General features: G+C 41.9%; 1 protein-coding gene across 2 annotated transcripts; it reads right to left on the bottom strand.

Moving 5' to 3' along the window:
* Positions 1–27561, bottom strand: SMAD4 (SMAD family member 4). 2 transcript variants are annotated; one of them, XM_053408902.1, is made up of 12 exons: positions 27208–27561; positions 15411–15732; positions 14968–15142; positions 13159–13188; positions 11144–11359; positions 8695–8814; positions 8090–8203; positions 6750–6800; positions 6181–6364; positions 5599–5767; positions 3696–3834; positions 1–2689 (listed from the first exon to the last, which is right to left on the bottom strand). In XM_053408902.1, exons 2-12 carry the CDS (start codon positions 15657–15659, stop codon positions 2478–2480), a joined length of 1659 nt encoding a protein of 552 aa, XP_053264877.1. In that variant the 5' UTR covers positions 15660–15732; positions 27208–27561; the 3' UTR covers positions 1–2477. The 2 variants fall into 2 exon arrangements, with proteins under 2 accessions (XP_053264877.1, XP_053264878.1); XM_053408903.1 differs by having other exon boundaries at positions 6181–6358.

Genomic DNA, 27561 nt, shown 5'->3' with positions numbered 1-27561 from the left:
AAGTATGCAAATTTGCTTTATTTCTATAATTCGTACAGTTTGAAGCATTCCATTTTTCTTCACACAATTCTGGGCTTTCATGATATACATAGTCTCCAGGTTGGAAGAAATTGTTTGGCTCCCCCCCCTTTTTTTTTACATAAATTGGAACTGGGGCTACACAGGGTTCTCCTTCCATCACTGACCATTCAAAGTAGCCCAAGATGTATACAGAGGATAGACTTGGGAGGGGAGCAAAATCTGGCACTCACACACTCTCTCCCCACAAGGCCTCCCATGCTTTTTTTGAAAGAAAGCCAAGGCAACTGGTACATTTGCATCTCTGAAGTGAGACTCGCCTAGGAAAACCTGTCTGACTGCTTTGATGCTTCTTGCACTATTTACAGACTTGGAAAAGCTCTAGCACACATTGGGTTCCAGCTGCCCTCCACTCTGATGCCCTGGTGTGCTTGTCAGGCCCTACACTGATGACTAACTCATTCAGAGGCTACATTTGGGGCCGGGTTAACCATTCTGCTGAGCCTGCTTTAGCCCCTGTGTTTCAGTTCAACATTTAAGAGCAGGGCAAAAAATTCTCTTCCAGGAATTGCAAAGTTTCAAACACCCACACCCCACCCACAAGATGCAAAGCTGTATTTTTTTTGCTTAAGCGTGGGGGCGGGGAAGAAATTCTACATGAAGAATAAAAAATGCTGAGTACATAAAATTACTTAACTTCCATTGGGGCTGTCGCTCATTTAAAGAACTCTTTCGTTGATTAATGGTATGGCTTTTAATTGATTACTCAATTAAGTCTGCATACGTTTGCATAGGAATAACATAGTTTTGAAGAGAAACCATGCTTTGTCTTTAGGTTATAAAAACAGGCACCATCTTACAGAGCACTCCTTTTTCAGGCAGCAGGGGAGAGGGACGCCTCCACTAAAATTGGAGGTTGCCACCTACAGTTCTATGTACGCACTTATACTGACAATTATTAACTTTAAAATAAAATTAAAAAGTTGCCTGATTAATCAGGACACCTTTTCAGATGATCAGAAGTTTTATAATCCTTTGGTTTCATAGAAAACTGGAGGGCGAGGCAGAAAATAAGTCAGGCTGAATTGAGGAGGGAGACTAATACAGGCAGGAGACTTAGATACCAGGAGCTGGGCTGGGCATAGGGGAGAGATGCTGCAGGCCAGATGTGCTCCTCACTGTTCTGTATGCCTGCTAGCTATGGGAACTGCCAGTGCCCATTCCTGCCACCGTTTGTTCTTATAATACTGGATCTACGTAAAGGGGAAAGACAGCTGACACCACAGGGTTTGAAAGCAAGCCGGAAAGTGGAGAGAATCGCTCCCATTGCTTCCTGCAGAATTTTCAGGCAGAAACTTTATCCAGGACTCCAGATGAAAGGATTCAAAACGTAGGAAAATACTTACAAAAACTATCGATAAATTTCTATCAGAGTTCTGAGAGTTTTTTTCCAGTAGTTTTATTAACTAGAGAAAGCATAATATTGCATCTGTCATACAGCCAATACATTTGCAACTTCTACCTGAAATTCTCTATACAAAGTCAATGCAAATAGATAAAATCATTGATGGGATAAAGAGCTTAAAATAACCAAGAGGTATAAAAACAAGTTTGCCATCTTGCCCTGAGTAGAAATGTTAAAAAATATAAAATCTGGATTCTTGGCGATGCAACCATCAACATGATTATGAGGTTTTGAAATGGCACTCCAAGTGCAGTAAAACACATATTAATGCTATCTCAACTGTCCAGGTTTTACAGCCTTTTCACTGTAGCGGAAATCAGTTGGGAATAGTAATGAAAATATGTATCATTGCACACTGGTTACATAATTTAGCTGGCAGTTCTCCTTGCTGAATATTTTATGTTGCATTTACATTTAGTGCCAGCTTCGAAGCCCATCCATTTCTAGTGTGTTTCAAATGATTATGTGTACATAAATATTTCACATACAGAACCTTGCTATGAGACGTGCCCCAGTGCTGTAGCAAAGTGCAGCACCAGAAACCATCCCTTTAGAATAATCAACATGATTTTGCTCATTTGGGGTGGATCTAGCTAAGGGGCAGGCTGAATAAGTGCTTAAGCGGAGCCCCCCAAAATCCATGCTGCCAAGAGAATGGAGCAGGGGAGGGGGGTTCCCTTAATCAAGCCAAGTGAGATTTCCAAGGCCTAAGCACAGCAGGGATCACGCCAAGACCACAATCAAAACTTTGCTCCTTGGCGTCAGCTTCCCACAACTACAGAACAAGCCCGGAGGTGTGAAACTATTCAGAATTCCTGCAGGTTCTGATTTATTTATTTATTCTGCTGAGAGCAAGGTGGCAAAGACATTTTCTCTTTAAAACCTGGTTAAAAGATTAAGCAGAACGGAAGCAAAATATATCTTCCGGTTAATAAAATTGTATTTTACAATCCGCCATCCTCACTCTATAACAGCTAAGAACAGCAGCGAGGTCTCAGTCTAGGGGCTGGGGGTCTGCAATAGGCATGGTATGGAGAACTTCGTCTAGGAGCTGCAGGGCCCGGTGCAGGTGGATTTCTATCCAACACGGCGTCTCCTTAATGCTCTGCCTCGGGTAATCAGGTCCCCAACCTTTGACAAAGCTCATCCTGAGGATGCACAGGCGGCGAAGGTCATCCACGCCAATTCCAGCTGCAGCCGACAAACCTAAAAAGAGCCAGGGACTACATTAAACACCCTTCTTAGCTTTCGGTTTCAGGTAAGCAATTTGCCAGCCTCAACCCAGCTTTTGAGTGGCTTGGGTGCTTTAACAGCAACAAGGCTTGCTGCCAAACACTTCCCAGATTTCCGAAAATATTTAAAATTTGTTTGCTGGGTGAGCAGCAACAGTTTCCAATAGTCTCAAAATGTTTATGCGCTTGGCTAAAGAAAATATGCAACAAATGTGTAACAGCTATTACTGTCCTATTAGAATCCTCAAGGCCTAAATCCTGATGCCAAAGCTCAATTTAACAGAGCCTAACATTCCAGCAGCATTTCAGAAGAAACTTACACTACCCCACAGAATCCATGATTCTTTTGTCCAATTTTGGTAGCAAGTCCTAGCTGGTGCTTACCAACCCCTGCTTCTGCCCTGCAGGGAACTTTTTTTAGCCACCTTCCAGATTTAAAAAGCAGTAGGAGATATAGCTGTCTCATCTGAACTGCAGCCTCCAGTTTCCTGCTACATGACATTCCAAGCATTTATCAAAAACTGCTGCACCATGTGAATTCCCATGGGAAAGGAATTCTGTAAATGCTTTCACACCCAGCACTCCTGTCAACTCACCATAGGGGTATATCATGTTGAAAGGAGACACAACAAATTCCCTGATGAAAAACAAGACAGACACGTGTTCAGCTCAAGCCAGACATCGTGCAAAGCTATGGTTTAATAGGGTTGCAAACCACGGTTTGTTTTGTCTGAACTGACAAACCGCAGTTCTATTAATTTGTCTGCCTCCAGAGGTCACTGCATCTGGAAACGGGAGTGATGAACAAAAAAAGGAAACAAGTGAACAACTATAAATCATGGTTTGTTTACACATTTGGAAGCTCAAACCACAGTTTGGCATGATCGAATTTAATTTATCCCTGCCAAAATCGTTTCAAAAGTGAATAACAGCAAAGAGAGGTAGGGAAATCTGGTAATTTACTTTTATATGCCACTTACTGATGGCTGGAGCGATTCCTCCTACAGATCCTGGCCCAGGAATATTTCCTGCAACTGCAGCAGCTTGAGCAGCAGCTGCAGCCTGTGCTGTAGCAGCCTGCTGTTGCATCTGACGGTGACACTGACGCAAATCAAACACCTTATTAAAAAAGAAACAGCAGAGATTACAAATTAGTCTTCGAAAGAACACCCACCAAAATTAAAACAACTGGGAATTCCCACCACTTAAGGCTTTCACAATGCAGAAAGTGCAGGTAACTCAAAAAATTAGGACAAACTTGTCTGGCTAAGTTTAGAACATAAAGCTGACTGTTCTTTCCCTTTGCTGTTCTCCTTCTAAGAATCTCCTTCTAAGATTCTGACGCCACTGGTTGTATGCACTGTGGAAAACACAACAAGAGCGCTGCAAACTGCGAAGGTGGACACCAGGAATCATGCAGAAGAAGCCACATAAATGTATTCTGTGTAGGGATTGTTACTACATAGAGTAGCAACTGTTTGCTAAGTTCCTGCCACATGCTTCAGGAACAGAAGACCATGGACCAGACTGAATGATGGTGGCTTCTGTGAAAAGGCACACGGGCAACTTAGGCGCCAAATCAGACCAAACTGTTTGTGCACATGAGAATTATAATGAATGGCTGGGCAACAACATAAACAGCACGCTTACACCACATGGTTTGAGGCTACTGAATGTTGGAGAAGTGACATGTTGGAAAGACAGAAGCGAACACACACACCCGCCCCGGGGAGGAAGCATTAAGGGTGGGGCTATAGGAAAAGAACGAAGCGAGGGAAAAGTGCTGAAGGGGGTGGAAGTGAATTGGGGGGAAAGAATAGGGATCTATAGTAAATTCTATGGGAAACTGGAGCCCAACACAAGCATGCATGAGTGCTAGCTAACACATGACGGTTTTAAGACCACAGAGTTCTGTTCCTAGTCTCAGCTAGGTCACACCCCTTCTCTTCCACAAGGGAAGGTGTTTCTATTCCTTTCTCAAACTCTCTTGTCACCATGTAATCCACCAGGACGGATGTGTATGAGCTCGGTCCATGTTCAGATCACATGTTTGAAATTATATGCTGTATTTTGCACCCAAGAGTAATCTACCTGTGTTCTCCTTGCTGCTGCATGGAATAATACATGAACCACTTTTGGATTTAGTAATTAGAACATTTTAAACTTATTTATAACAGTGTGTGGACTGCTCATTGCAAGAAGGGTAGAAAGTGGGGCAAGCATTTTATGGTAGACTAAACGGGATATGCAAAAGGGTTTAACAACCAATATTCCACACTGTGCTGCTAGCTAACTGGAGAGTGTGCAAAGCCCCATGTTTTGAATCTAGGCGCCCAGCCAAGTCTTAAATACCCACACGTGGGTCAGATCTATTTTCCTTCCACAAATTAAGGGAGGTCAGCCTGATTTCAGGAAGTTTGAGAAAGGCCACAAATACATGTTGGCATGAGCATGGGTTGAGTTCTTAAAACAGTTCACTTTATAGTTAGAATTAAAATGACAACCTATCAACATCTCACAAAAATCAACTTGCATAAAACAATTAATTTTGATGTTTGAAGTCATCAAGCCTAATCAAGGGTTTTAAATCTGATCGTGGGTCTCATGGCTTACAGAGAGAATGAATGAATCCAATGTCTGTGAGCCCAGCAGCAAACCTCAAAGGAATGGTCTCCATCTTCCCACCCCTTCCTAAGACTGCTCTTCATAAGCTTATATTTTAATTCTTATTTTGGCTATAGGCTGTTCTTAGGGGAAAAAAACTTGTTTCCCTTCTACTTGCAATGCCAAACACAATTACAGTAAAAAGGAAAAAGGAAAAAAAAACAAGACAGGAAAGGCTTCTAGAAAATATTGACTGCCACCCAACAGATTCACACAAACCTTTATATATGCACTTGGATAAATTTTGTGGACTGCATCGCCTGGCGCACGCCCTGCTTCCCGATCTAGGTAGTAACTCTGAACAAAGACCGCATGATCACTGAGGCACCGAACCCACACGTCACCTTCACCTTTGCATTCCAGCTGCACACCTTTGCCTATATGCAACCTGAAAAAGACCAGACCACTCAATGTAAGAAGGGGAAACGGTTATATAGAATATCAGTTCAGTTTGTAGAAACCTCCTTCAGGGGGAGTGATACTTAAAAAACATTAATTTCCAGTAGGATAGCAGGCCTAATCTGTGGACAGCAAAAACAATAGTCTTGTGGTACCTTAAAGCGACAATTCCATGTTTAATGCTGCACAAAACAACTGTTGATAACACAGGGATCCTGGGATTAGTGCTGCCTTTTGTCTGTCTTGAATATTCCAACATTTAGCTTCATTACATGAAACTTCCCTCTGTACCTGCCTTTTTCTAAACTAAAGCTCCCCAAACGTTGCAGCCTTTCCCCACAGAATTGCTCCAGCCCCTTGTTCATTTTGGTTGCTTACTTTTCCAGAAATAACAAAACATACCTCGCTCTCTCAATGGCTTCTGTTCTATGAACGTTGGAGAGCTGACCGAGGCAAAAGCGGTCGCCACCTGAAGGGTCCACATATCCATCAACTGTAACAATTGGGCAGCTTGAAGGTACTTTAAATGTTTCGCCAACTTGGACATCCATCTCAAAATAGGCAATTGAACACCAGTATTCTGGAGCTGGTTTTTATCCCCCCAGAAGTAGGGAGGAGGAAGAAAGAGAAGAGAAGTGAATGCAGAGCACCAGGCAAACAAGCAGCAGCAGAGAAGGAGCATGGGGAATCAACTTCTAGAACATAGTTGTTCAAGCTTTTGCTAAATCTTTTCACTGTGTGCCTCTAGAAATAGGGAGCTTATTCAATTTTGCCTTAAAGCTTTCAAAACTGTAACGTTTTTCACAGGTTTCTTTAAAAAAAGTTTACATATGGTTTTTTTTAAAAGGTTGCCCATACATCAAATGAATGGTAGAAGAGATTTTAAAGGGAGTAAGAAGCTGCTTTCAATTTGACATCCTTAGCTCATAGAAGAACACCAATTCAACTGAACATTCTTTATATGCACTTACCAGGGTGGTTTGATATAGGTGGCTGGAATGCAAGTTCATTATGAACTGGCCCTAAAAAAAAATGCAAAATAAATACAGTCATGGTGCTTCTTCTTTGTCGACTCTCCTCACAAGTCCTTGCACCCTCCGAAAACAAATGACCACTAAATATTTGGATTTATTAGTTACAGTAAATAGGACAGATAGTAGAAATCAGCGGGGGGGTCGTGAACAGTGCAAATTTTATACATAAACTCAGATAACTCAGCCTTTATAGACACACATGCAGAATGCCCAAATGTGTAAGGCAGAAACGATTTGTGGAACAGTACCCCAACCATTGCTCAAAGTGTTGTTTGTACAAACACTTGCAATTTGTTAAACATAAGAATAAGAGATGAGCATGGCTACCTGAAACATGCGTGGAGTTTTCCTTATTTTGTTTCATTACATTTATACCCCACCCTTCCCATATCGTTTCCTTTCCTGTGTGGTAGGTTCGGGTGAGAGACAGTGTCCTGACCAGACAAGGGCCTCTGCAGCTGAGCAAACACCTAAAGTGTTGGATCTTTCTGGTCCAAGCCCACTGCACCATTACTGCCTCTCCTGCAGCCACCAAGATAGATAGATAGATAGATAGATAGATAGATAGATAGATAGATTCTTTATTGTCATTACACACGTGCAACATTGCACAAGTGCAACGAAATTGGATGCCATCCCTTAAAAACAACAAAAGCAAAACAACAACAACAACCAACAAACCACATTCCAGCCACACCCACACCCATCAATCTCCCAGGTCACACTATCGAGTTACAGCATTCAAAAGGGCCACAGCTCTCGGGTAAAAACTGTTTTTCAGTCTATTTGTCCTTGACTTGATGTTTCTATATCTCCTGCCAGAAGGCAGTAGTGCAAACAGACTGTATCCCGGGTGAGATGAATCCTGCAGGATGTTGTTTGCTTTCCTAAGACAACGGGAACCGTACAATTCTTCCAAAGATGGGAGAGGTTGACCAATAATCCTTTGTGCTGTGGTTATGACCTTCTGGAGCACCTTCCTCTCCCTAGCTGTACAACTGGAGAACCAAGCACAAATACAGTATGTAAGAATGCTCTCTATGGAGCCTCGGTAGAAGGACACCAGCAGTCTCTCACTCAGATTGTTCTTCTTTAAAAGTCTGAGGAAATAAATTCTCTGCTGGGCCTTCTTCACCAGAGCAGTGGTATTTGTGCTCCAAGTCATGCCCTGATCGATAGTTACTCCCAAAAACCTGAATTCCGCCACCCTCTCCACCCGTTCCCCATGCTGCACAAAAAGTAAGCGCATCTCAATGCGGCAATAAAAGGGTGCTTACAGTAATGTCCAGGGTGGGGCATCGGTGGGTGGTGCTGAAGATGCCCATTCTGATGGTGAGGGATGGTAGGTGCATAGGCGGCAGTTCGACTCCCAGTCCAAGTTGTTGTACTGTCTTAAAAATGCAGAGTAGAAAAGTCTGATCAATTTGCTCTACCTAGGAAACCCCCTCCCTGCTCCACTTCATTTGAAAAACTAGCAGTGCCCTAAAACACTGGTGTACGGTATAAGTACCGTATTTTTTGCACCATAACACTCACTTTTTTCCTCCTGGAAAGTAAGGGGAAATGTCTGTGCGTGTTATGGAGTGAATGCCTGCGGGTGGCGGGGGGATCTGCTGCAGTCGTGAGCAGAGGATCCATGGTTCCCCTTCCTTCCCTCCTCTGTGGTTACAAAGCATGGATCCACATGGATCCTCAGGATTTTTGCATTGGGCTACTCCAAACTCACTGTCAGATCACATGTCTGTGGCCACAGCATGAACCACAAAAATAATATATCCACTATTTCATTTAGAATATTGTTTTCTTGTTTTCCTCCTCTAAAAACTACGTGCGTGTTATGGTCTGGTGCGTGTTATAGAGCGAAAAGTACGGTAATACTTACTGTGGTGGTAAGTAGCTGGCTGAGCTGTAAAGCCATTCTGCTGTGTCCCTGGCTGAGGCCCTGAAGCAATCTGCAAAAGTCCATCACTGTGGCTACCTGGCAGCATACTGGGGGGTTGACCTGGCAAAATGTAAAACAGTTAACACCTGTCTTAAAATGAGTTATCATTTCATTCGACAGATGTTAGCATCACAATTCTGCTTCTTTGCCCTTTATTTTGTAAAATTACTTCTTTGATTTTGGCACCTTCAGGAAGCCATGACACAAAATATGGATCATTACTAACACTGGCTGCTTAATGCCAAATAACTTATAAACGGAATTGCTCTATATGCCCCAGACCTGTAAGGTGGAAAGAGACAAACTAGCACAAAGAGATTCCTTGTTGATGTTCTGCAGTGTGTGTGTATGGGCCAGGAAACAGAGTTCTAGCATACCAGGTAAGAGAAGGCTGTGGATCAAACTATATCAGTGCTAAAGACTGATAGAAGTATGGGCTACATACACCTTTCCCCCACCCCAAAAAACTGTAATGGATCTTGTTTGATTCCCTATTCTTTCATTTACATGTGTATGGATTAATGACAAAAAAGACACTGCTTGACAGCCTTTTTCTTAGTTATACTTGGAGGTGCATGGGCTTATTTTCATCCTCTGGGTAGGTTTTAAATGATGGTCTGAAAATCTTAGTATTAACTTTCACATAAGTTAGTTTGTTTATTCGTCATGTTGGTTCTGTGTCTGTTTGTTTACTGAACAAGTGAAGTGCAATGATGTACAGAAAACTCCCCATTTACATTCGCTCTATTTGCGTGCGACCTTGTGGTGCCGGAATCTCAAAAGTGGAACCTGGAAATGGGGAACACATCCTCTTTGGGCTCTGGGGAGGCCCAGTGGGGCTTTGCTGAGGCCTCCCCACCTAACAGCTGATGAGCAGGGTTGCGCAACAGCAGCCACTGCCCCATGTGTCAGCTGTGCAAGAGCCTGAGAAGCAGAAGCACTTAGCTGAACCACTAGAGGAACAGCATGGCTTGCTGAGCAGCTCAGCTGACGCGTGGGGGCTATGCAAGCCCCACTGCCCCTCCGTGATGCTCCCAATAAACATGGTTTCTGTTACACGCAGGGGCCCCCAGAACGTAACCCCCACATAAATTGGACATTGCCTGTAATGCAGATGTACTAACATACTTTATTGAACTTCCTCTGCTTACATATTTACCTACTTCTTGAAAACTCAATAAAACTATTTAAACAAAAAAAGAATTAGCTTTCGCATGTTGATACTCAATGGCAGATACTTTCATGAACAGTGTTATCCAGCATGCACAGAGTAGTAGTAATCAGATGAGCAAAAAGGACCACTGCAAAGCATTATTATTCTTATTAAATTTATATACCGCCCTATACCCAGGGGTCTTCCATTAACTCTTCACTATCAAGTCACTAAAGCTTTTCTCAGTCTTCTGACTTCTGTACGTACTTCAGGTAACTGCACACACAACTTCTCTCTACAACAATGGGAACTAGAACTGAATTTCAAAATGTTTTCTTATGCTAAACTGTTGACCACATACTTGCACAAACAAATCTGCACTTACACAATCTACACAGTTGTGAGCATGCAAGTGTGTGTGTGTGTGTGTGTGTGTGTAAGTTTTGCCATGTTTCCACTGCTCGTAAATTATCTTCTTCAATCCAATCATTTGCACAACACTAGGAATCAAATGATAACAGTTTTCAAGACTTACATTCCTACTCAGCTTAAGGGTTACTTAAGAAGCATATGTCATATAATTGCAAAGCATATCAAATTTTCCCACTAATTAAATTGCAGTAAAATCAATAATAAAATGTAACGAAATATCAGTCAAGGATGTGAAGAGGAGAAAACATATAAGGTAATTTGAGACTGCGGCTGCATTCCAAACCCCTGACCAGCAGCAGTGGGGCTTAACAGGAGTGGTGCAACCACTGCAGATCCACAGTCCTGCAGTTCACACTGGCCAGAGTGGAGGGGAAGCAGGGAGAGAAGAGGGGGAAATGTCTGTATGCTACACTAGCCCCCGTGCTAGCACAGTGAAGAGGCCAGAAAGGGCCAGCTGCCATCGTGTGACAGCAGCACAGCCAACTCTACCCCCTCCATCACATTTTGGTGTGTTCCACCAGCAACAACCAGCAGGGAGAACACTGGAAGTAGCTTCCATTTGGGCAGGTGCCATGGGGCGTTCTCCAGTGGAAAAGCTCCTGTGCCAGCACAGCCAGGTGGAGGAGCACTACCACCTCATCCAAACCCCCTCCAATACGGCAGATCAAGGTTTGCGTTGCTCTTTGAACAGCATCAGTATTCCAATTTGTAATCTCGCCAGTTTGTAATAGAAGTTAATTTTGCCAAGTTTGAAAGAAGCTGAAACAAGTTTGGTAATCTTTAAAATAAACAGGGTTATCTTACTTGTGGAAGCGACAGGAATGTTGGGAAAGTTGGTGGTGCTGGTGGTGCTAGACTCAGAAGGAGCTAACATGGATGGGGTGCTGTAGGTTTCAGTAGATGCCCTGTTACTAGGCGGATGTTGGATAGTCTGAACTGAATGGCCTTCAGCAGTTGACAGCGATGTCTGCCCCTCAAATTCATGAACATATTCATCTTTCACCAACATGCTTGAGGGTGCTGTGATAAGAGAAAAGGTTAAGTTACAAGGAAATATTAAGGGAGGGAATACACTTTTTTAAAAAAAATATCTCAGAAAGGACAGCAATTGTTGATATTATCCACAGACTAGAAAGAGAAGATACTGTTTTAAATTACAAGGAAGGAAACTTAGGATAAGTGAATTGGGGAAACTCTTCTAAGGGCAGATCTGTAATAAAGTAAGCTGCTTGGTGAGATATTCAAAATAAGGTTGGACAGGAAACCCCTTTAGGGATGTATTTCCCCCCGTTATTTATTTCATAAAATGTGTACACCACTTGACTGTAAAAGAAAACATCAAAGCAGTGTACCAAATGAGTAAAACAATAAAATTATATTTTAAAGTGACTAATTGAAACATTCAACAATTAAGACCAGCAATAAACTAAAAACAGTCATCAGCATTCTACATAACAAAAACGTTTTAGGGGCCAAAACTCTTAAAATTCAGAACTGGTATTATGCCTTATGTGTGTACAGATTATTCAGTTTTGGAAAGTGGAGCAAACAAAGCAATTCACATCCTCTTCAAATCAAAGCCTATTTGCCTTGTCTATGCCTATTCCAGATTATTTTGTTGGGCCTCCTAATCCCTGGGATCCATCCCACATTTGTGCTCTAGGGATTAAATCGGAAATCTCTGGGGCTTGCTTAGAACCCCTAAAAGTTTCAACTGCTTTAGAAAATCAAAATAATACAGATCAACTATAATATGAACAGAACACAGATACCTCTTTATATTATGTAGGTACAATTCAGCACCATTATCCAAAGATGCACATTTGGATATGCAAATAATTCAGTGATAAAACAGAAGTGGCCATCAAGAATGCACAAAGCTGATACTGCAGATATACAGACTTCCTACACCTTTTTTGGGGGGGGGGTATTTTCACTTCCCCAGCAGGCAATGGAAATGGATTTAATTCCAGTTTGACAAAACTTGTTTTGAACAAACTTTGCACAGAGAAGAGTTGAAGATATCCAACCTAATCATCTTCTGTTAGTGAACACATGGAACAAATATAATTAGAATTTTAACATTTTAGATACATGCAATATCTTATTAAGATTGCTTAATTTAGTTAGCTACATCCAGTAGCACTGAAATCATTGGTGTAAAATGTCAGTAGACCCCAGCCTAAGAGCCTTTCTCTCTCTACCCTCATGTCTGTACACGTTTGTGTGGCCCATAGTACAGGGAACTCCCCACTTACACAGGGGTTACCTTCCAGCACCCCTCACGCATAAGTGAAAATTGCGTAAATGGGGAACACCCTCTAAACACCCTTTAAATGCCTTCTCTGATGTGTTCTCTCCAAAAATCAAAAATATTGTACCCAAAATATCCACAACTGGAATTGAAGCTCTGGGGCTGACTGGAGGTAGTGCAGGAAAGCGGCAGTGCCCACACACCAGCTGTTAAGTGGGGAGGCTAAGCAGCATAAACAAAGTCCTGCCTCACCTCTCTTCTCCTCCTCGGTCCTCTTTGGACTCTGGGGGAGGGTCTCCTAATGAGCCACAAGGACGCTCCATCTCTCTGCCTCCATTTCCGGGTATGAATTAAGTTATTTTACTATTTCCCGGCACCACGCCTATACGCAGGCGGGCGTGAGTCCATCGCACACAAGTGGAAGATGTCTGTATATCAATTAGGTAACTTGAGTATTCTCAAAGTAATTTCCCTAGCAATGCTTTGCATATGCTTTAAATTGAAGAGGCATTCACCTTAAGAGATATTGCTGTTTATACTTCTTATGATTTCACGTATAGCTTACCTGAACTCTGCAGTGTCAATCCTGAAAGATCTTTAAAGAGAAAAGAGCATATAAAGACACTAATTCAGTTTTAAATACCAATAAACGACTATTTTACTATCTATAAAGCCTATAAACAGAAGGTGGGTAAATAACTGCAGGCATACTGTATATGTCAGTGAAGCACAATTAAACATTTACTTCAGTGTTTGTGGAAAACTGGAAAAGTGAAATTTTACTCATTAAAATAACTTTCTATCACAACTTTGATACCAAACTGGAAAACTGTCTCCTTACCTGTTCACTTCCCTCTAACACCAATACCAGAGCTAAATATGGAATTGTTTCTAAATATGGAAAGGTTTTAGTTGTTTTTATATATGATAATGTTTTCAAATTTTTTTGAATTGGTATAATTGCTTTTAGATACGAAATTGTGTAATTGTTATTATAGCTGATGCTTTTCATGTGAAATAATTTTGAGATTTCTATGTAAAGCAATTCATAAATGGAATTTAATGAATAAATTACATGATTAAGGTCTTCCCTGCTCAGTCAGTGAGGTGGATTTAATAATAATAAAATACTATAATAATAAAAACCCTAACAGATCTCGAAACCTGGACAAGGGACCAACCCTTCTTCTCCACCATGAAAGACACCCCCGTTTGGTGTTTAGACTCTCATCCAACCCATCTTAGAGGAACTTTAAAAGATCCTTCAAAAGGAAGGAAGATTCATGAGACACAGCTGTTTTCAAAAGCCTTCCCGAATGCTCTATACATTTTGTTGGAAGACACTGCATTAGCAGTAGGTGCCACCTGTGAGGGATAGCCTAAATCTTGTAAGATAGAACAACACTGATCAAGAGTCAACTTTCAGCAAGAACAGGTTGGCTGCAGCAATACAGAACACAACCCTGATGCAACAGGTATCCCGATCCCTGCAAGGAAAAGACACAGCTAGACAAAAAATGCCAGAATACCGCAGTAACCGAAGCCAAAGAAGAATTCCCAAGGTCATCTATGGCACTGGACATCAACTGGTAGCACAGGACCTACTCCCAGGTCATGGCCTAATCTAAGGTGGCAGGACTACCACCATACAAATATATGGCCTTTTTAATTATTTTTTTTAAAAAGGGAGGGCCACCAAATGAATGCTTAGGTTGGGTCTCAAGTCAGAAAATGGTGAAAACAACTGCTCTGTGATATGGTATTTCCAATAACCCTGTCCGAAGAGAGGCAGGAACTCTCTACTCATGTTAACCCCACACCTGTTATACCTCTTCCTGCTATTGCTTTCCCTAAGAGCAGAGTAATACAGACCATCACTCCCTGGTGTAAGATTTGGCCTGCATCCCCACTAAAGTGGGAAGGAAAGGTCTGGGTTGTTCCACTGTCAGGAAAGCCTGTTCTCCCAGCAGATCTCCCCAAGCGCTGAAGTTACTTTGTGTGAGGGAAAGGCACAAACCAAGAACTGCTGGCTTAAGTGACAGAGGTGAAGATCAAGAGGACCTGAGGGATGCAACCTTGCTTCTACCAGCACAGCATTCATGGTAAACAGCAGCTGCCACGGCAGCAACCTACCTATAGACTAAAAAGCAGTATATTCCTTCGTCCTTTACAAAAAGCAAATACATGCAATTGGGTTTTGGAGGGATGGGCCCTTGTCGAGCCCCAAGGGTGTTTTGCAATAATCTAGAATCAACTGGCTACATGAGGTATCATGAAAAAGTACAGGACAGCAGGGTGAATGAAAAACCTGCAATACTCCACCTAATGAAACATTAATGAAATGCAACTCCACATACAGTAAGAACATACTTACCAATGCCGGGTGATACAACACGCTCATAATGATATGGATTCACGCAGACACTATCACACTTCAAGTCAAAAGCATACTGACAATATTTGACATGTTTGAGTTCGTTTTTGTGAAGATCAGGCCACCTCCATAGCCGTGCATAAATTACATGAGGAAACCCCTTACGACCAGCCACCTAGAAAGATTGAAGATCATAAAAATTTCAAATGAGAATAGAAAATCACAAAGGATGACAAGGATCAGAATCAAATGTCACTAAGCGGTAGCAACACAACACTTTATACCCTGTGAATACCGCAAGGAACCAACCCCATTTATGAACCCCAAATTGATTTCCAAAGCAAATTATGCTCTTGTACCACTACTCTCCCTCCTTCAAAATGTCCCATACCCTGCTGCTCTCAGAGTAAGGATATTAAGGTATCATATGTGCTTCTACCAACCTGAAGTCTTCCATCCAACGTTCTCTGAATTGTAACACACTTGCTAGGATGAGCTCCATTTGTAGTTATAGCTGTAATCAAAGAATCCAATTCATCTTTTTTCTCCTTCAGTTTCTTTACTAAGCTTTCAATTGCTCGCTTTGCAAATGTTTCACTCTCCCCTCCTTGTCGATGGCACATCAAACTGTGAACAATGCTCAGACAAGCATCATTACTTGTTGGTGTGTTAGTAATAGACATACTGTCCATTTGGTACAGCTTTTACTTCCAAGACCAAATAATCTTGCCAGTCAGTGGGCCAAGAACTGTCTCCAGCATGCACCTAGAAGGAATAGAGAACAAACATCACAAGAATGGCCATGAAATGTTTACTGTCTGGGCCACCAGGAAGTATCATGTATGAGAAATCAACATGTTTTTTCCATGTGCAATATTTGAGTGTGTTCAAGCTATTTTTCGAGATGATTATTCAACAGGAAGTAAGCATACTCCTGTTCTTCTGCAACTATGTAACAGCCTTCCCACAAGTATCTATACTTATTTGACAATGTTTTATTCTGTTCCCTGCCCCCAAAATGTAGCTCAGCGGATCTATCTGGTTTAACTCTTTATGCACTTTGTTTTTGAAAAAGTAACCGCTGTAATAGGATTGCTGCATTGATAAGAGCCAAATCATGCATGTGAGTTTATCTCAATTTTAAAATTAGAATCAGTAAGAAATTGAGTGAGGGGGTGAGGAAGAGCCCATCATTTTCATTAATAACCACACATATTTTTATAATGTCTAATTCCGCTCTCAAGAGCCACAGTACACATCAAAGCAGAGGATACATTTAGTGTCTTCCAAATTATGTTGGCTTTTTAATACTTTGCCGCTGCCAAATCAGAGATGGGGGGGTCCAAATCTGACTGGCAAAGCAGCAGGGCAGAAGGAGTGTTAAAAGTTTTCCTCATGCACAATTTTTGCTTTCCTTTATAAAGGGGGAAAGATATAGAGATGAAAGCAACTGGGAAAGCCAATTCTGATTTGATAAACTGTCCAAAGAAAAAGTGCCAAGCATTCCACACACATACACATCTGCACCAATATTTAAGTTTCCTGGACACACTAACCCCTTTTTGCAATAGAATATAACAGAATAGAATATTACCAGTGAGCAAGTTCATGCCCCTAGCTCTGCCCCTGAAGATATACAGTTTCCCCTACATTCTCTATTCCACAGTATTCACATACTAGGCATGCTTCATGATGGATTCCAGCTCTAATGGAAACCTATGCACATAGGCTTTCCCCTTGCGGAAGTCCATGTGCAACTCCGCTCTCTGGTAACTGAGAGTCCTGGATGGCCTCAACAATGGGCTGCATCCACTTAGTCATACTTACAGCAGACTCACTGAAATAAATGAGAATTGAGTTAGTCATAACTTGTTCCTTTGATTTCAATGGGTATACTCTAAGCATTTAGTCTGTATCCAATCCACTATACCCTGTCAACAGAGTAGCTGTAATTCTTTCCAATTAAGACTTATTGTACAACTGACATTTAACATTCAGAGCAGCCAGGAAGTTATAAAATCACTTCCAAGAAAGCATTAGCAACACACAAATGTCCTGTTGAATCACAGAGCTATCATCAGAATACATTTTATGCATGTGTGGCTTAAAGTAGTCCCCACAAAAATGCCACTTTGAGCTGACCAATGCACTGATTCGGTATGGGATTATGTCTTTTCAACGGAGGCGTAGGAATTCAAAGCAGATGGCAGTTCTTCCAATTAACATTGCTATTATGGTGCAACATGCTGCCTCTTTTCATTCCTCGGGATATTTCTGTCCCAAAGGGGTATTTGAACAATTAAGATACAACATTTGTAAGCTGCATTGCAAAGATAATGCCTTGCATGCTTTAAATGTCATTGCAGATACTGCATAGCTTGCTTTAGCATCTCTTCTATTTACTGGTGTTTACGCCAAAGAAAACAATATCAACAGGGATCTGTGAAAATCACAGGATGTTCTGATGTGTCAATTAAAAGTTAGAAATGCCTTCCTTCACTTCCTGGTTCCCTCCAGATGCTGCTGAGCAGCCTTGAACGGCCTCGGCTCGCATGGCCAAATGTCATGAACAAGGAGAATTGCAGTCCAACAACAGGAGGGCCCAGTTTAGGGCTGAATGCTTTAGTTTCTCAGATTAACACATCCCACCTGCTTGCTTTTCTCTCAGTCACTGATGGGATAGCCCTAATTTGCTGCCATTTGCTACCTTGTGGTGCTGGGGCACACATGATTCAGAAGGTGCACATCCATAAAGCCAAAATCCACATCATCAACCTTCTTGAACTTTGGGTCCCTAGATGCAGCTGGACTACAATTCCTTTCACTCTTGATCATTGGCTAAACTACTTGGGAATTATCAGAGCTGGAGTCCAGAGCTGGGAACCCAAAGCTGAAGAAATGTGCACTTTATTTCTTTGAGAGTTCCAATAGAAAAGATGAAAATGCACACCCCCTCAGTCTTGATGCTTAATTCCCAGGGTGCAGTAGTCTTATGGGGGCAGATTCATCAAGGATGGGCAGGATCCAGCATGCCAAGAGACCCTAATCAATCTTACACCACCAGCTCCAATTCCTCATCACCCACATACTCATAAGGACAGATACAAAACCATTATTATACATTTGGCACAAGCGGAAACATGGAGATGTAAAGTGCTTCTCATGATGTGGCCACCAAATGCAAGGTGCTTCAGCTTAGATTGCTGTGACATCTGTTCCAAAAGCCCTGGCTGGCATCCAATTAATAATATACTTCATTAATAAAGAATAGCTAGAGGCCTCAAGCTGCCACTGCATCTATTTGTGAGCTATATAGACTTGAAGGTAGCGAGGTGGGGCAACACAAGTGCAAACTTGTCTTCCATGTTTGCAGGTCACATTGCTCTACATGTTTCCCTCTTTAACACCCTTCTCTTGTTGGTTGCTTTGTTTTCCTCCTTGCTTCAGGCACCCGATACCTTCACAAGTCTCTTCCTCCTACATCAGGGTTGGCTAACTTGAGACCCTCCAAATGTCATTGGGCTCATCAACCCTACCCGTTACAATGATCTGAACCCCTGCTCCTCCTCTTCCCTTCCTAACTACAGTCTGACCCTGGTTCAATACACAAAATGGACAAACTGAAGCTCAGGCTAATATGTTTACTGGGATCCTGCTGAATCGGTTAGTGACCTGACTGTTAGTCTTGGGAGTTGAAAACATGCTTATCACTGTAAGAGGACTGATGTGATGGATGTATTATCACAATGCTTACTCAGCCAGTCTTCAGTTGGCTTTCTGGGCTATATTTCCTAGGGTACAGCTGTGGCCCTCCAGCTTTCATTGTTTCCCGTACCTCTTAGCACTGCCCAAGACAGCAGGCATTGATGGGAGTGAAAGTATAACATAGGTACTGCACCACAGTTTGCTCACTGCTGCCCTGTGCAATTCATAAAGACCAGAACCAGGCCATTAACTCTTCCTCTTTCTAATCATGTACACGGTATTTCTTTTGCCCAGGCAGACACATGTGGTTTAGAGAAGCAAAAATACACCCATATGCATGTGAAGTATTTTATACATATAATCATAGAATTGTAGAGTTGGAAGGGGCCCCGAGGGTCATCTAGTCCAACCCCTGCAAAGCAGGAATCTCAACCAAAACATCTATGGCAGATGGCTATCCATCCTCTGCTTTAAACATCCACTGAAGGAGAGTCCACCACCTTCTGAGGGAGCCTGTTCCGCTGTCAAACAGCTCTTATCACCAGAAAGTTCTTCCTTATGTTGAGTTGGAATCGTCTTTCTTGTAACTTGAAGCCATTGATTCAGGTCCTCTGGAGCAGGAGAAAACAAGCTTGCTCCATCTTCATGGGACAGCTCTTTAGATATTTGAAGATGGCTATCATATCTCAGTCTCCTCTTTTCCTGGCTAAACATACCCAACTCCCCCATAGATGATGCTAAATAGACTGTTTTGAAACATATTCCTAGAATTGGCCTCTTCTGTTTTTTGTGTGGGAAAATTTTCTTGATAAATTAATAAGGATGTCAAGAGCCAAGATATTCAACACTAGAGTGATGCTGCTACTGAAATATAAGGTAAAACAATAAATACATATCTCAAATGATATGTATTAAACCATCTAATGGACCAAAGTTTTGACCTCAACTCATTTCTAGACCAATAATCTAGTACACAGCTTATATACTTAACTGCTGAAAACATGGCACAAATTCAATAATCACAATCACTGACACCAGCTACAACAAATTTCAAGGCTGGGGTGAATCATTCAGCAACTGTGCAGAGCAATAATGCTTTTAAGATCATCACGCCACTGGTCTAATGGAAGCCATTCAAGCACTTGAATCAACAAGAAGCTACTGAAATTTTAATCTAGCTTTTGAGAGCAGTAGCAACCACCACTGCCTTCTCAGCAAATAAAAATAGGATTTTAATTTGTATTCAAAAGGGGGGGGGTATTCACTTGCCAGTCAATCAAAGGAAAGCAATTAGACAGCACCCCTTAAAATTAATGGACTAAGTTAGTCAGGTCTTTTCAATGGATCAACTCTGAACAGAACTAACATTGAATACAACCCCCAATTTTAACCTTGCGGTGCATAACTACCTCATCCTGCAACATCATATATTTATACATTTCCTTTTACTGACCTGGGTGAAATATGCTTAATTAATGTTGTAGAAACAATATGACAGAAGAGCAGCTCAGGAATTCCAGATATTTAAGCTTGCTTGCTTACTTTAAAAAAAAATATCTACCTGTTTTTTATTTGTGTGTGCACACATGCACACTCACATTTAACTCTTTCTTACACATGTTTAATTCTCAGGTTTATCTGTAGATTCCAATCCAATGCACACTTACCTGGAAGTAAATTCCTTTAAGCTCAACAGAGCTTCCCTCCAAATTTATCTCTATCTATACATGACTGCACTGTAATAGGGCTTATCCACACTTCCCTTTTCTCCCGCTCTTTCTAGGCAGAGGTATAATGCTCCGTGTCTGAGGCAGAATGGGCTCCCATCCCCAAACTTTCCCCACAAAAATCCACTCTTCAAAGTTCAATCGGAGTAAACGTCAATTCAGGTTTCGAGCAGACTGATGCTTGCTCTGACTGAGCTTTAAAGAGTAGAGTTTTGTGGGGAAAGCTCTGGAGAAGAAGAAAAAAGAGGCTCAGACACGAAGCTTTAAATCATAAATTGTGCCTGGAAAGAGCAGAGGAAAGGTAGGTGTAGATAAGCCCATAGTTGGCATATAAAGTGATTAATCCTTAAAGAAATATAATCATTATTATATATCCTCCTTCCTCTCAAAGGCACCCACAACAGAGTGACTAAGACTGCAATCCAAACCCATCTACCTAGGAGAAAGCTCCACTGAATTCAATGGGATGTACTTCTGAGCATACGTGCCAGTAGTTAGGATTGTGGCCTAATCTGACATTGGCTACGGTCAAATAAACAACAAAGCTAGCTTTTTTTTAATAGAGTTAACAACCTCTATAAACCTATGTAAATAAACATAACAAAATGTATTTATTGTAGAATTTATATTGCACCTATTTACAGTTGAAGGCAGCCAACAATGCAAAAAACCCCCACACAATAAAAATGGTGACAGAATAAAAAACAGGAGCTTCTAGAACATACAAAGCTGAAGGAGTAGAATCTAAATCAAACAGGAATATTCTTTACAAATGTACAACTAATCCAAGCTTGTAAATAGCAGCTTGACAGGTCACCTGTCCAGCAAACCCAGTGCTTGTAAATTGGAAATATGTCAGTTCTTTTTTTCCATGTAGTTGAGATGCCCACATGACTAATAGAGCCATTGCCAATGTTTTTGAAATGTTCGTATTGTTTTCACAATTTTGTTGTTTCCTGCCCCGGTCTCCTTTGGAGGAAAATGACTGACAGAAATGAAAATAACAGTAATAATCCTAAATTCAGTAGTCCAAAATATGTGGAAGGCAGCAGGCTGGGGAAGGCTCATTTAGATTATTCATTGACTGGTGTAAATCTGCTTCAATGAAACACATTCTACAAGAAGTAGACTTAGGTGTGCCTCTCACTGTCCCCTTTCTACCTCAAAAGACCTCCTCTTCTTGTCACCAATTAAAATTTGTTACCTTTAAGTAGCAAGAAGTTGTTTTTCAAAAAATGCTTCATGTGGTTGTATAAAAGGATCATGAAAATGACTGCAGCATTTGTCCATCTGTGCCAAACACTGAAGCCATCAACTAAGCACCCAACTCCATTTGATCTTTTTATTCACTCCAGAAGTTATGTGGCTTTTATCCTTGTTAAAAACCTGCGACAATTTTATTTAAAAAATCAAGAAGTTACATCTCACTTTACAGCCACACAAGGCTCTCAAAAACATTTACAAAATCACCACAATAAAAACATCATAATTATCTAAAAGTAGCAAAAAGCATACAGTAAGAAAAGCTTTCCAAAGAAGCCACAACCATCACATGGAAGCTCAGAGAGAAGTGGATATCATGTTAGCACATCCCACAGTAAGGTGGGAACTACAGTGGTACTTCTGGATGCGAACAGGATCCATTCCGGAGCCCCGTTCGCATCCTGAGCAGAACGCAACCCGCATCTGCGCGGGTCGCATTTTGCCGCTTCTGCGCATGCACGTGACGTCATTTTGAGCGTCTGCACATGCATGAGCGGCGAAACCCAGAAGTAACGCGTTCCGTTACTTCCAGGTCGCCGTGGAGCACAACCCGAAAACGCTTAACCTGAAGCAACTTTAACCCGAGGTATGACTGTACTGAGAAGGTTCTGTGCCTTCTAGCCTGCCAAACTTTAGAGTCTAAAGGCAGGTGGGTTATCTGGGATGACCTTGAATGCTTCTGGGATTTATGATGTATTGCGTAAGGTTAGGGTGACCTTCAGTGTGTGCAAGAATGCTTACATCATGGATCATTACTAAGTGTCTTAATGTCTGAAGGCACACAAGTCCCAGAATGTGAATTCATAAACTGAAAAAATCTCAAAACTCATAGATTTAAAAGCTTAGTTTTATATTCTGTAAAACCTAACTGTTAATTAAATGGGAACTCAGGTCTACTATGTGATTCTGTTCTGCATGCACATTTGATTTCCTGATGGCATAATGGAAATTCAAAATATGAATTTGATTATCAAGGGGAAATCCATGTTAATAATAATACAGTAAGGGGAGGGCAAATAAATAATAATTTATGTTTAGCCATGGGTCAAAAGCTCTGGGTTTCATTAAAAAGTAGCATCAAATTATATTGTGTGAAAGCATGGTTTAGCATCAAAACAAAAGAATAATGAATAGGGAGGATATACAAACAGGAAAACTGATGATAAAGATTTCAACACAGCAACATACAATAATGAGATAAGGGACAGCAAAGACTTAAGGCATATAAATGGATACTTCTGTCAGAAGCAAAAACAAACAAATAAACCCCAAAAGCTTTGAATAATCAAAAGGAATCACTTAACTCTGGCTAGCAATAGGACACTGTTTCGTTTAAGAATGTGAGAAATCCCACATAATAGGGGTGGGGGAGGAATGGAAGAACTGAGCTGGAGAGCAGTGAGAGTGCTTGCAGCATGCAAAGTGCTTGAATACGAGAAAATAAATAAGTTTCTATAAAGTAATTGAGATTATAAAGTCAGAGGTGTCCCTAATACTTAAATGACATTAAATGAGTACACTAAAATGTTATATACTGTTACTAACCAGAACATCCAATCCATTAACAATACAAAGGGAAAAAAGTTGTAATGGCAGGATGCAGGGGAGATTGTCAGGAGGCAAAGAATGCTTATTTACTGGAAACACTCTCAAATGTTTGCTCCCAGTAAAAAGCCATTTACAACTGCATGGAAGATCACCTTATCATCTGAAAGAAAACAGCAAGACAAGGGTAGCTAAAAGTGTACAGAATTAACTTAATGGACAGTTAGGATAATTTGCTTAAGTGTAGCTATAGCAAGGGAATCTAATCACAGTCAAAAAGTAAGATGCCTACATGATTCCCATATTCTCTGATATCTAGGAAATGCGATCATCCTATTCAGAATGGACAGTAGTTTTTGCATCTAAGGAAAATTTGACTCAGACAGCTTGACTTAGCCCACTCCTAACAGGCTGGTGGACTGACAGTCAATGATGCATACAAGCAACTGATCAGTTTTTTAATGTCAAAGAAAAAAAAATCATTGGTGCATTAATTGTGGTGGGGAAAGCTATCTAAAGAGAATGTTTCCATAAAGCATGGGTGCTAGTCTCTGGCCCTCTAGATGTTGTTGAACTCTGAACTCCCATAAGTCCTAGCCAGTGTGGCTAATGGTCAGAGATAATAGGAACTGTGGTACAAAACATCTGAAGAGCCACAGATCACCCAGCCCTGCCACCAAGTCTATTGGAAATAGCTATCCAGCTTTATCACCCACTGAATGCTACCACCACACTGCCAACCCTTTCAATGGCAGTCACAGTGTCTAACCTTTTCCAATGCCTGGTTGCCTGAAGTTGGCCTTCATTCCCAGAATACTGTCTGCTCATAGCTTTATTCAACTCTGTTTGCTGGACTTGTTCAAGGATGTGTTATCATCCGACATTACTTCCAACCCACTCCCTTCCAACACCTGCCAGCACCCAAGGCTACACACTAATCATGACACATGTTCAACACATTCGCTCTAATCCTTGCTATTCATCTCAGTGATATTTTTTTCTGTGCTTCTGAGTTTAAGCTTATTTTACATATCGATTTTTCCCATTCCACCAACATAAGTGGCATCAGCATGTCATGGAGTGCATATGGAACTTGTTCTCACAGGAGGCAGCAATGGCCACCAACTTGCATGGCTTTAGAAGAGGATTAGACAAATTCATGGATGAAAAAGCTATCAAGAGCTACTAGCCGTGATGTTGATGCTCTACCTTCATGGCAGAAGACAGTAATGCTTATGAATAATAGTTGCTGTAAACTTCAGCGCTCTTGTGCTGGGGTCCTGCATGTGGATGTCCACAGGCATCAAGCTGGCTACTGTGAGACCAGCCTTATTCAGGAGGCTCTTATGTTCTTAATCCACATTAATGATAGTGAAAAGAGGATAAAATGTGTGTGATTGCATGGGATGGATGACATGCATCCCTACTTGACAGATGACAGTAGAATAAATATTCACAGCAAATCCATCCATCCATCAAGGGAAGTAATAGTGCCACTGTATCCTGCTCTGGTCAGACCTCACCTGGAGTACTGTGTCCAGTTCTGGGCACCACAGTTCAAGAAGGACAATGACAAACTGGAACGTGTCCAGAGGAGGGCAACCAAAATGGTCAAAGGCCTGGAAATGATGCCTTATGAGGAACGGCTAAGGGAGCTGGGCATGTTTAGCCTGGAGAAGAGGAGGTTAAGGGGTGATATGATAGCCATGTTCAAATATATAAAAGGATGTCACATAGAGGAGGGAGAAAGGTTATTTTCTGCTGCTCCAGAGAAGCGGACACGGAGCAATGGATCCAAACTACAAGAAAGAAGATTCCACCTAAACATTAGGAAGAACTTCCTGACAGTAAGAGCTGTTCGACAGTGGAATTTGCTGCCAAGGAGTGTGGTGGAGTCTCCTTCTTTGGAGGTCTTTAAGCAGAGGCTTGACAACCATATGTCAGGAGTGCTCTGATGGTGTTTCCTGCTTGGCAGGGGGTTGGACTCGATGGCCCTTGTGGTCTCTTCCAACTCTATGATTCTATGATTCATCCCTACTTAATATGTGATGGAAAAACATCTTGTAAGCTATTATAAGTTCGTTGCCATTCACAATAGAGCTCTTTTACTATGCAGTATTTTTTATTTACTTAACAAAATGTATATAGCGCTTGATTGTAATAAAACCACTCAGTGGTTTATGTACTTCTGAGCAACACAATGAGGCAAGATTAGTTTTAACACAGTGCATTGGGGAAGTTCTTTTGCACACAACTCTGAGCTACTAAGATTAAAGTCAATAGATAACCCACCCTTCTTTTCACAAACTGAGGCTGAAAGGCAATAGCTAGCAATACCCCCAAGGCTAAATCTAGATTTGGAACCTAGATCCAACACTGACTCACATTTCTACAGTACTTTTACATCAGGCTTTGTGTTTTAACAACAATGTGAAGAAGCATAAAGAACTTCTTCCTACACTTACTAAAGAACTGAATAGCTTCTATAACCTTGTATTTCAGTACTTCACGATCCTTGTATGACAAAGACAAGCTTCTTATATTGATTGTACAAAATACTTCCCACTTACTACCATTGATTCAGGCAGTATTATTCACTTCCAGATCACTCTTTTCGGGCACAGCACAGCATGCTTTACAAAGCTTCTCTCTTGACCCACCAATTCACCTCTTGTGAGTGTGTAATCTCCTTCCATATTTTAAATATGGATGGGGGCTATTATCCAGAAAGACATAATAACAGAGTTTTTAAACATGACAATTCAGGAGCAACTTTTCAGTTCACGTTTTAATGAAGTTGGTTATAGCCAACTTCTTCATTAACTTACTGAAGAGGTATACAGAAACCCACAGAAGCATATGAAACATTACAGCTAATTATTAAAATTAGTTTTCTGAATTCATTCTTTAAATGAAAATTAACAGAAGTATCCATGCATTTTATAATAATACCCACAGACATAACCATCTCATGTTGCTGAAGGCACTTCATTACTATGGTTACTACTAAAGGCTAACAGGTGTTTTTTTAATTTAAAAAATGGCATGAGCTTTCACGGACATCAGATGCAGAAGAACTCATCACAATAAGTTTGCTAGTCTTCAAGGTGCCACAGGACTGTTAACCGCAATAATTCAAAAAGAGCAGCCTTGTGGCCTGTGAGAGATTTAGCAGATGTACGGTGGCAACAGTTCTTCTTCCCTGCATCAGATGAAGCAGGCGCTATTCCATAAATGCTCATGCAAACAATAACTCTGTTTTAGGTTTTTACGGTGCCACTAAGCTCTTTGTTCTTTTCGCCACAACAGTGTCACCACAAGCTTTACAATACTTTAAAAAAAACTAGCAGGTTTACTGTGGCAAGTGTTCTTGCTCCGCTGCAAACAAAACAAAAACCCACTCATGCCACTGCAGGGGGTTAGACTAGACGACCCTCGGGGGAAACTCCCCCCCTCAAAAAAAACCTTCACGATTCCACCAACTAGTCCCGTTAAGCCTTTAAACGGTACCATATTTGGGGGGGGGGTCTCCTTCCGCTGCAAGAGCAACAGATGAAAGAAACACTTCTGGAACTCTTACACCGCGCAAAGGGGGCAGGAAAAAAAATTAGAATAATGAAGTCTGGAAGCGGATTTGCAGGGGGCTTCCACGGAGCCACTGCTCGGGCTTCAATCTTAGGCAGGAGTTACTCGGGAGTAACTCAAGTGAGCAAACGTGCAGAGTTTCCTTTTTAAATCATTACAAAAGGGGGTCCCGGGGGAGGGGGGGAGAGTAGGGAAAAGAGACCTCCCAGACTCCCTTTGTCTCTCCTTCTCTGCTCGCGGCAGATTTATTACAATCACAGCCTCGCAATGTTTATACACACAGATTACTACTCCTCGCCTCTTAACTCGGGAAGGAGCTTCAAGGCCGAGGAAGTAGTAAATAAAGCGAGCAGAGCGAAAACAAAAGCCCGAGCGGCGGAGAGGGGAAAAGAAGAAGGGGCTGAGGGGGCGTTACCTGGGCCTCGGCCGGGACCCCGTGTCGGGCGGCGGCGGTGGCGGCAGCAGCAGCAGAGGCGCCGCCGCGGCCTGCCCGCCCGCCCTCCGGTGAGGGGCCTTCCTGGGCGCCCCTAACCCACCTCCTCGGCCGCCCCTCGCGATCGCCTTCCCGCCTCCTCAGCGGCCCTGAGGGAGACGAGCCGGGAGGGGGGAGGCTTCCTGAGGGGCGCCGCGGCCTTTCGCTCTGCGCACGCGCGCGCAGACGGCCGATGGGGGGGCCGAGGCGCGAGGAGGAGGAGGGAGGAACGTTCCAACCGCCGCCGCTGCCGCCACCTCCTACGTCGTGCCCCTGGCTGGCTGGTGTTGTTGTTGG

This window comes from Podarcis raffonei, chromosome 11 (genome assembly GCF_027172205.1).
Source record: "Podarcis raffonei isolate rPodRaf1 chromosome 11, rPodRaf1.pri, whole genome shotgun sequence".
Taxonomy (NCBI): domain Eukaryota; kingdom Metazoa; phylum Chordata; class Lepidosauria; order Squamata; family Lacertidae; genus Podarcis; species Podarcis raffonei.
Note: the sequence above shows the minus strand (reverse complement) of the source record. Positions and strands in the feature narration are given on the sequence as shown.

What these genes read in the sequence shown, in the direction of transcription:
- SMAD4 (XM_053408902.1), bottom strand. Translation starts at nt 15,659, where the DNA reads ATGGACAGTATGTCTATTACTAACACACCAACAAGTAATGATGCTTGT. An exon ending in ATTGACACTGCAGAGTTCAG is followed by an intron (nt 11,360 to 13,158) that starts GTAAGCTATACG and finishes CTCTTATCACAG; the next exon opens with CACCCTCAAGCATGTTGGTG. An exon ending in AGGAATCGCTCCAGCCATCA is followed by an intron (nt 2,690 to 3,695) that starts GTAAGTGGCATA and finishes GGCTCTTTTTAG; the next exon opens with GTTTGTCGGCTGCAGCTGGA.